Source organism: Gastrolobium bilobum, unplaced genomic scaffold, assembly GCF_033153095.1.
Source record: "Gastrolobium bilobum isolate Gb01-03AN ecotype WA unplaced genomic scaffold, APGP_CSIRO_Gbil_v1 utg18356, whole genome shotgun sequence".
NCBI lineage: Eukaryota > Viridiplantae > Streptophyta > Magnoliopsida > Fabales > Fabaceae > Gastrolobium > Gastrolobium bilobum.
This window is the reverse complement of record NW_026896303.1, coordinates 116,205-127,369: the sequence shown is the minus strand read 5'-3', so window position 1 is coordinate 127,369 and position 11,165 is coordinate 116,205. Positions and strand designations below refer to the sequence as shown.

The 11,165-nt window shown below is 30.9% G+C and overlaps 1 protein-coding gene across 1 annotated transcript; it reads right to left on the bottom strand.

Annotated features, from left to right (window-relative positions):
- Positions 1-833: 833 nt before the first annotated feature.
- LOC133298788 (transcription factor bHLH162-like) lies at positions 834-2,847 on the bottom strand. The gene is made up of 3 exons (XM_061498131.1): positions 2,599-2,847; positions 2,130-2,468; positions 834-1,144 (listed from the first exon to the last, which is right to left on the bottom strand). The coding sequence occupies exons 1-3, from the start codon at positions 2,734-2,736 to the stop codon at positions 995-997; spliced, it is 627 nt and encodes a 208-aa protein (XP_061354115.1). The 5' UTR covers positions 2,737-2,847; the 3' UTR covers positions 834-994.
- Positions 2,848-11,165: the final 8,318 nt, after the last annotated feature.

Sequence of the window (11,165 nt, the reverse complement as noted above, 5' to 3'; positions counted from 1 at the left end):
AACTTGCGGACCTGTTTACTAAAGCATTGGGACAACGTCCGTTCTTCGAATTCCTTCCCAAGTTGGGCATTTCATCCTTGCATGCTCCAACTTGAGGGGGAGTGTTGGAGATTGTTAGGATATCAATATTTGTTAGGATATTATACTGTTAGATATATTATACGGTTAGATTGTTATATTGCATATTCTTTAGTTTGTTACTAGATAGTTAGATAATTTAGATAGTTGTTTTTATCTCTTATCATTTCTCTGTAACAAAGCTCTGTAACAAATTGTGTATCTGTTTTGCCAATTGCCTATTAAAAGGCTGCACACTGAATAATATCAACAGGTTGCATTACCAAGTTTATCTTTATATGTGATCTTGCGAAAATAAATGGTCATTATTCGCAGTTGCAATTTGTGGTCACAAACTATTTTCATCCGCTTAGATTTAGATTTTCGAATGATTAAGATACAAGGCTAAAATCAAATGATGAAAATCACCACCATCACTACGCTGTGTATGATACTACAAGCTACAGCAAATTGACTGTTTTGAGGGATACAGAAAGCTTTATTTTATAATTCTGATCATAAACACCCATCAAGCTCCAACCTACATTTTTATTGAGAAGTACAATAAATTTAAACATCTAAGTTTGCATGAAATTTTAGACATTCTCATTCCTGCCTGTTTCAGGGCTTGTCCATTAACAATTAAACAGATAACACCCGAAGAAAAGAAACATTTTCTTAACGTACGAAACCTATTTATTTATGAGAAAAATATTTATCATTTTAAATAACACAACAAAAAGGTGAGACTAACACTTTTATTGTTTTTTGTCCACTCTTTCTTCTCTTTTATCTATCTTTTTCTCTCACTTAAAATGATATAATTTTATATCTTTTAAAATGATACACATTTTTTCTTTTATTTATTTGAAGTTATTTTCCGTAAAACTTGTACAGCGTAGCTAATCCTTCACAGCTTGATTCATTAACTAAGGTGCTATGGTCCGAATAACAACGCCCAATGCATGTTGTCATTTTCTAATAATGTGTTGTCCATGCCAATAGTACAACTTTCTGGTGGTGCAATCAACTCCTGAAGCCTCTGATATACCCTTGTTGGCTCTACACCAACTCTTGATATTTTAACCTGATGAAAGAAGATAACAAGTCATGAAAATGAAGAAAAATTCAGCGATCCATCTTCACCGTACATATATATATATATAAAAAAAAAATTTCTAAACCACTTTAGATAATGTTATCTATCGCTATTATTTTTTAATTAAGTATGACCGGTCATACTTAGTTATAACAATAAAACTGTTCTTTTTTTCTTTTTTCTCAGACACTATCGGCTGATGTGGCGGAGAGAGAAAATGTGACCGGTCATACTTAATTAAAAAGAGTAACTATAAACAATCTTATTTAAAATGATTCTAGAAATATTTTCTCCACATATATATATATATATATATATATATATATATATATATATATATATTGCCGTCCTCGTTCATTTGGACGTTCATTTTGACGAGAATAATCAATTCCCTTCTTAACATAAGGTGTGAAGGTTTTTTATTACTGGCCCAAATTGTTTCTCCTAGAAATCGAACCAAAAACCTTTTAGGGCTGTTATATTCTAGGGAAACTGATTTTTTTTTAAATTTTAAATTTTCTGATATTATCGTAAACTTAATGTAAAAATTATATTTTTGAAAATTGAGATTTCCGGACAAAAAAAAAAAAATTCTCCTCCACCAAACGTCCCCTTAGTCCCGAGACTTATTTCTTAGCAAAGCTCGCTTTCCAGTTGTGTCAGCGGTTAAGGAGCGTTTGGTGGAGAAAAAATAATTTTTTATCCGAAAATCTCAATTTTCAGAAATATAATAAAAATATTCAGTTTATAATAATATCTGAAAATTAAAAATTTAAAAAATTCAATTTGAATCCTACAAAATACCGTGTACCAAATGTCCCTTTGAGATTATCTTCACCCTCGTTTAACAATAGCTAGAGCGGAAAAAGAGTTGAAAGCTACTAGCGACCTATATAATATATATATATATATATATATATAAAATTTGTTGGTCTTTATACTATAGTCTATAGATATAGATATATAATTGTACCTGAGCATGAAAAGTGTAAAAAATCTTATCGCCAACAGTAGAGTGGTTTGCAGTGACAACTTCAGCGCCTTCTTCCTCAAGGACAGTAATTACTTCGTAGAGCATGAAGTTCTTGTACAACCCACTTATCAACATCACTTCAATGCCCGAACCCAAGTCTCTTATCTCAAGTAGGGGCAATTTTGAACCAATATTGGAAATACTGTTATTGCGTTGGTTTGATCTCATCAATATGCGCATGGCTTCCTCCTTCTTCTCCTTCAATTTGTCTATTCTTTCTCTCAGATGCTTTATGTAAGTGGCTGCTATATCCAGCTGGTCCTGCTGTGTCAGCATGTCCTGAAGTATTCGTTCATTTAATTTTCATTTCATTGTTGAACAATGATAATTAAGAAGCTAGCTAAGCTAGCCCAATATTATTCAGGCAGGGAGAGTTATTACGTTATGTGACTACCAATCTAAAACGTACCTTGGTGGCTTTGATGTAATTGGAAGGAATAGTAGAAACAAGCTTGAAGCAGAGAGCTTTCATGTGAATTCTGCGGTTCCTTTCTATTGTTTTGCGATCAAGTTTTGATGAATCGCTATTAGTATTTGATTTCTTCATCTCCTCGATCCTTATGTTATTACAAAGAACAAATATATATACTAAGTAGTGCTTCAACTACTTTGGTTTGGGTTTGGGTTTGGGTTTGGTGATGATATTGGGGGAAATGAAGATGATTGAAGCAAGTTTAGTTTGAAAATTGAAGATTACGCGTTTGTTTATATAGACAAGGTCACAACGGAGCCAAGCCTAAAGAATATCTCATGGGTGAATACAAAATTATTGATGTTGTGGTCAAGTAATGGTTAGTAAATTGAAATGACAACAAAGCCCCTGGCGGCTCTTTATTGGTACACTGTACATGGCACCGGAAGTGGGGCCCGGGACCCCAAATGTCACGTGGGTGTCTCATGACTCACACTCTCACTCTCTCCTTTCGTGGTTTGTTAAACTCTTTCATGAATCAGAATGAGTCTTATACTTGGACTAAAGAACCGCGTTGACCCGCAGTAATAAATAAATGATGTTGACCCGCAGTAATAAATAAATGATGTAAAAAGGTTGCGATTATTAGTCAGAGAGAGCTAGATATTCTTACTCGCTAAAATCATTTTTTACTAATTCATTACTTATCTAATTATTATTAAATCAGAGAGAAAAAACATTGAAAATTTTATTAAGAAAAAAAATATATTGATTCAATGATAATTAAATAGGTAGTGAATTTTTTTGACAATAAATATTTCTATCTATTAGAAAATAAGCTTTCTCTTATGTTAAAATTTTACATAATTATCTTTTTTTCATTAGTGATAACTAGATTCTACTTATTTAATTAAATACAAAAATTTTAGAAATGTAAACGTTAGAAGATCCATTTCCTATTTATTAACATGTCATTATTATTGTAATGTTGTTTGGTTTATGTCAAGGGACATCTGGCTCGAGTCGCAATAGCTGACTCGTGACCTTTTACCATGACTGCGATACAACCCGCGCTGTCACCGACCCAGTTTTCGGTTTTTTCTTTTTTGAGGAACAAGATTTTGTGTGCGCCATCATTCGTAGTCCTATAACTGTCAGTTTATTTTATTGATAAAATGATTAATTATAGAAAATCATAATGGAGAGTGGATCCTCGATAGATTTCACATTATCAGATTATGTGAAAGTTTATTAATTGTTGATGGACAAATCAACCTGATAAGAATAAAATAGAAAATATATATTAAAATACAGGGTGAAAAAAAAAAAACAGGTAATTAATCCATCCATTCACGGATGAGAATATCCATTTTCATATGATTTATTTTATGGCAGGGATAACGTGCTTCTACAAGTTCCATCATTAATGAAGAGTGTTTTTCGAGTATATAAATCAATTATTTTTTATACTTTGTATTTGATGTACGTACATGGATTTGTGGAAGAAATCCTTCTGTATTATTCATTTTCCCCCTTGTTTGTGTTCGGTTATGCTTGAATGTTTTTCAAAACAACTTCTTACACAGAAAAAACTTTTCCCTTGCAATGACTCAAATGTAATAAAAAAAAATATTGTAACAACCAATTAGTGTTACTACTAATGTAACTATCAATCAATTTTACTGTCAGATCGATTATGTTGATTCAACGGTTATATTTATTTCCATCTTTGTATAGTTATGATTTCTCATATTTAATATTGTAGGGTTATGATTCTCCATATTTAATGTGAATATGGGAAATCATAACAATACATAGGTGAAAATAAATATAATGTATTAAATATGAGAAATCATAACCATACAAAGATGGAAATAAATATAACCGTTGGATCAACATAACCGATCTAACGGTGAAATTGATTGGTAGTAACATTGGTAGTAACACTAATTGGTTGTTACAATATTCTTCCCCTAAAAAAAATGTTTAAAAAGAAATCAAAAAAGAAAAATGATAAGAATCCAATAAAAATGTAGTAGAAGAGTGTGATTCCAAACGAACAAATTCAAACTTGATTGAAAATGATCTTTTTGATTCTCGAAGAAAAGAAATGGGGACAAAAGGATTGATCGAGAAATATTTCTTTGATTTTTTCTAACATCTTTTTCTACCAGGAAGGCTGTGTTGGGTAAATTGACACATGTTTAGTGCCTGTTAGGAAGGTCTTTTTTTTAGCTTCTTTTTTCCTTATAAACGAAAATTAAGCCAAATAGAATTTTACAAAAATTATTATAATAAAAAGATTTTTTTTATACATCGACATCAACAATATATTTATCCTAAATTAATTAGGATCGGTGGTAGATGAACCCAAAATAAAAGATACGTAAAAGTTGAAAAAAAGATAAGAAAAGATAAAATAAAAATTAAAAATAGAAATAAATAAATAAATAAAATAGTAATAATATATATATAAGTAAAAAAGAAAGGGAAAAGAAGAAGAGGGGGAAATGAAGAGGAAAAGGACTAAAAATGGACCATCTGGAACATAGGAATAACAACGGGTCTATCCCTCCACCATGCTTATAGCTTTTCTCCATTCCGTTCTAAGGCATATCGTTCGTCAATCTATATCTCACTCCATTAAATCTTGTTTTACTAACTTCCCCCAAGTAAGTTCCGATCTACCTCTACTTTTTTTTTTTTGAGCTCTTGGTAACAAACTTTTGTTCTTACGAGAGCATCCAATGGCCTTCTCATTACGTGCCCAAACCACCTCAATCTATGTTCTCTCATATTTTCAGCTAGTACTCCTACCTTTCGTCGAATATCTTCATTTCTTATCTTATCCATCCTCGTATAACCACGCATCCACCTTAACATCCTCATCTCTGCTACTCCCATTTTATGCTCATGTTGTCTATGTGCTGACCAACATTCAGCTCCATATAGCATTGCAGGTCTTACTGCTGTTTTATAAAATTTTCCTTTTAACTTAAGGGGGTTTTTCGGTCACACAAAAATCCAGATTCACTACGCCATTTCATCCACTTGCTCTGATTCTATAATTTACATCCTCATCAATCTCTCCACCTTTTTGCAAAATGGATCTCAGGTATCTAAAAGCATCTTTCTTGGGTACCTCTTGACTACTTAGATGCACAAGATCTTGGTCTACATCTCTTACCAGAGAAAACTCACATGTCAAATACTCAGTCTTGCTCTGACTTAACGTGAATCCTTTAGATTCCAATGTGTTTCTCTACAATTCAAATTTTCTATTAACACCGTCTTTGTTCTCATCAATAAGCACAATATCATCTGCAAAAAACATACACCATGACACTTCCTCTTGAATATTTTTTGTTAGTTCATCCATAACTAAGGCAAAGAGATAAGGACTTAGAGTCGAACCTTGGTGTACACCTACCGAGATAGGAGTTTTTTTTTTATAATGAAAAAAATTCAAAAGTTAAAAACTCCCATGATGAGTTTTTTTAAGGTATATATGTTTTTTTAATGAACAATTTTTTTTAAATGAAATTTCTAACTTACACTTTTTATATAGCCATTAAACAGTTTTTAGCTTTATTTTTAAAACCTTTTTTTTAGCTTTTAGCTTAAAAAACAATGTCAAACAAGCTCTTAGTATCAAATTAAATACAATATTGAATATAATTTTTTCATAAGCTATCATTTGACCATTTTGATGATAATTTCTTGTGATTATATAGCTCTTGAGGTTTTTATCTTGTTATGGAATAATATATATATACTTCCATAATTGTTTTTAAAAATTTATGGAACTCATAATCAATTTCAAGACAATTGTTTTTAACAATCAGTCACGCTATTTGTTGGGTAAATATAATAAGAGTTTTTGTATAAATTTTATGGGGCAGAGGAGTCTTATACCCAAATTTAACCATTAATCTGCTTATATTAACGACTCATATATCTAATAAATTAGAATTGTTAAATATAAATAGTATCAATCACCAAGATTGAGAGTATAACTTACATTGATAGAGATTTGAAAATGCTTTCCTTGCGTCAATACAAAGTTACCTGTTAAGTAGGCCATCGCATATTATTGTCTTATGTGTTCGTGCGAAAGAAATAAGAATGGGCCAGAAAAAAAAACTATAACTTAAATAAAAAATTAATACAAAAACACAACGACTTACAAAGTATTTACAAAAGTATTGCAATTAATTGCGCATGAGATTGGGCGCAACTGGTTGTACATTAAAATAGATGCATTAGGGAACTAGTTGCGTCTATTTATATGTGCAACTAGTCGCACACAAAAATCGACACAACTGATTCCCTAATGCACTAGTTTTTATGCTTGTCTTGTTCCTATTTTGATACGTGTCTTCCACCATCTTCATTGATTTTGGGATACAGATACTTACTTTCTAACAAGTTCAATAAGTTTTACATAATCTACTATCCATTGAAATAATGAGTCACAATTATTTGTTATTGTTGGATAGTGAGAATAGGAATAAGAATTAAATAACATCATTTGTAGAAATAAAATGTGCCAAATAGGCACAAAGAAGCATTTAAAAAAAAATTGATCAGGGATTTGTCGTCACGCAGACCACAAAAAGTTACATGAAATAAAAAAAATCATTTAATTCGGACAATCAAGCGGACAATCAAGCCAAAAGTTATAGGGAAATGTAAGACTTATGTAATAGGAATGAAAAAAAAATTCTGCACTCACAAGTCTCATTGATAGGAGCGCCTCATTCTCTCTTTTTTTTCTAAATTCGTGGGTCCCACCGAAAGCTGCATCTGCAGGAAATTAATTTTCCTTCCTGTTACATAACTCTTACATTTCCCAAAGTTATATCATTCCAAAATTTTAGGGTTTATGACACATCTTTTGTTCTTTCTTTCTACATGGAAGTGTAGATTGTGCCAAATGACATCATCATGTGAGCTACACATATAATTAGGCGCAATACATGAGAAGACACACATCAAAGCAAGCGCAACAGACATTGAGTTTCTCCTATTTTGATATGCAACCAATTTCGTGCACAACTAGTTGCAATACTTTCGTAAATAGTTGTTCAATTGCTGTATTTTCATATATTTTTAATTTAAATTACAATTTTTATTCATTTATTTGTTTTTTGCCGAAACTCAACCCCACACTTTGCTTGTGTTTCTATAAGCAACTCGTTCGTTTATTATTACAACTTAAATTTGTATTTTGTCAAAATTTTCAATTACTTTAATCAAAGCTGAAGTCTTAATCCATTGATCCTAGGGGTAGCTCTCATTCCGTATTCTGCATTGATGAGTTAAAAGTTTTAAATTCAAAGTCCTCCAATTACCTAAGCTCTTTCGAATTCCACATGTACTGAACCAACGGTAATAAGCATGAACCATTGCATCATAGAGTGTTTTAATATTTGTACATTACTAATATTTATTGAAATTTAACCGCAATGATTGATGAAAACTAGCATTAGACTTGAATATACGTATCAATTCTGGTGCAACATAATCGAAATTTATGTGGTACAAAGTTACGCAAGTGCGTAGCACGATCACGCGCAGATATTGTTGAATTTCATGTCGTACAAATTTACTCCTATTACATCAAGCATGCAACTACTACCGAATATCTTACTGAAAAACGCGTCCTCCTTTACTTTGCCAGCGTTCCGATTCAACATAAATAATTGGCTTCATGATTTTAGTCTTATGGATTTGATCCCTACTCAGGCAACAACCTACCTAGTGTTAATTTTAGAGTCCTAGTGTCATGTTTTGTGGAGATGTCTAGTTTGAAAATCTGTCATTCTAGAGTCCTATTATTTTTTGTTCGTTTGCACACCCGCACATATATACTTCCTTTGAGCTCTAACACTCTATAGTTGATACACCACCACACCTATAGCACAAACCGCTTTTCCATCCACCGATCACTTAGAAGTTCTGATTCTCCTACATTAGACATACTCCTCGACGGTCTATGTAACTATCTACTAATCATTCATCCCAATACTGAATATAATATTCTTAGAATTGGTTTATAACCGTGCATGTGTTTAATTATACATTATTTTGGGATTTAAGTGTATTTTTTATTTTTATTTTAATTATTTTTTAGTTTAACTATGTTTAATGTTGATTGATTTGTAATCAGTTATAATCATTTTTATATTCTTTTCTTATTTTTAAAATTTTAAATTTTGAATTGATTTATAGAATGATGTTTTTAGATTTTTATTGTAAGAGTTGAATATACTATTATTTTAATAATAGAAATTGGAAACCAGAGAATTTTTCTTTTATCAAATCATAATTTTTTGTTTAATCACTTTTTTATACGCTCTTATTATTAGAATACCTCGTCAATAAAGACAATTGATTGGAAGTGGTTATACCAATTCAACAAATAATTAATCAAATATTTGTAATGAGTCTTGTGATTTTTGTTTTTTATATGTATCATTTATTTGCTTTCCTGTAAATGGCTTGCCCAAAATTCAAAAGTAAGCAAAAGTAGAAAAAAAAACATGTTTAATAATTAGCAAAACTTTTTTGAAGTGATTAAATTTGATACTAAAATTATAGATTTTGTTTATGTGTCGAATACATGTTAAAAGGTAAGTAAACGAAAAATATTTAAATAATATCTTAAGAACACACGTTTGAAAAAAAGGCATATATCATTAAATTAGACCGCGTGTAGAGCTAGCAAACGTAGCAAAATAAACCGCGAGAGGTGACGTAATCGATGCAGTAACTGTGCTGAACGCTGAATTGCTGACGCCCACTATTGCAGTAGCACAGCTGCACATGTAATTGGAAGTTTGATTGAATTAAGAAATCCACTTTATTTTATTTTATTTTTTATCGCTGATCGTCAGGACAGTACTAGGAGGGCGACTAATTTTTTCGTACTTAAATTTTAATACAACTAAATATTCACGACTCAAATTTCAGATTATTACTTAAAGTTGAAATAATAATATGATTTCTCGCGTATAGATACGGATCCATAAATATTAGTTTGTAACTTTCAAGTATATTTTGAGGGAGGATAACTCATATGCAGATTAGTTAGCAAATTTTATATTAGACTACAAACAATAAGAAGACTATCTTATTTGAGAGGAACCTCTTCCTCACATCCAATTATTGTTGCTTGTGAGCTGTTGGAAGACTTCGTACTTTGAGTTGTAATAATTATAGATTTTTTGTTTGTTTTGTTTTGTGACTTAGGCTTTTGTTTAAAAAAAAAGGTTGAAAAATATTTTATCAATTGATTCGTATATTTGGTAATCATTTTATTTTATTATATTTTAAGAAAAAAGAATAATGTACTTTTTGATAATAATTTTTATATCGAATCTTAAGTAATAAAAAATATAAATTATTACTAATTATATACTCAGTATTAATAATTGTATACTTCAAAAATTATTACAGAACCACTAATTTTTTATTCCAAACCAAATAAACTTTAGTAAAGTTACTTATACAGCTTTTTTTTTTTTATATCAAGTTGCTTATACAGCTTGATATACTGCAAAAGAATTTGGACAAAGTCTTAGCGGCGGCACAGGATGTGTTGAATTCGACGGGTGATCTGTTGACTTGCCAAAATGAGGCGGGTTGAGTTACATATTTTAACTCACCAACTCGTCTCAACCCGTCCCGTTGGGTTGTGGGTCAAAAAACGGGTTGGCGGCGGGTCAGAGTAGGTTGGCCCGCCATGTTAATTTTATTTTTTTTATTATTAGGTAGTGTTTTATTTGTTTTTATGCTTTTGTAATATCCTATTTTTTGTTATCTTAGTACTCTCTAGAAAAAATATAGAAAAAAAATTTATTTATGACAAATGTAATTTATGTATGGAGATAAAAAAAAGTTTGTAAAGAATATCTGACTAAATATTAGCATACGTTTAGACTTAAGTTTAAAAAAAAATTAAAGGAATGTGATATAAAAATAAGCAATATTATAATATTTTATTTTTTATTATTTTTTATTTTTTAAGCGAGTTGACCCGCCAACCCACTATAAAATAGAGCAGATTGAAAAATTTCAACTCAAATTCAAGAGGCGAGGCGGGTCAATCCACTTTTGACGGGTTAGTAGCCGGACGGGACGAATCAGAGCGGACTGACCCGTTTTGTCACCCAAAGCACAGCCAATTAAGACTCTCAAATAGATAAGCATCGTAGAATCAGCACCTATAACTTCTAATTAAAGTTACAAGCCGTTCAATAAGTAATTTCATTTTTGTTTCTAGTCAGTAATCGATAACTATAATTTATTATTTAACATGTAATTTTTATTAGTTAGTTTATTATGATTTAATATAGGGCAATGCTTTTCTCATGCTACATGAGATAATATTATCTCATGTAAAGACATAATTGGATGTATCCCACGGTTAAGATAATGTAGAGACATAATTGGATGGATCCCACGGTTAAAAGAAAAGAAAAAAGAAAAAGAAATGCTGGTTCGGATTGTGATGTGTCTGTGACATAAGATAAAAGTTTTTATGTAACTTGAGAAAAATA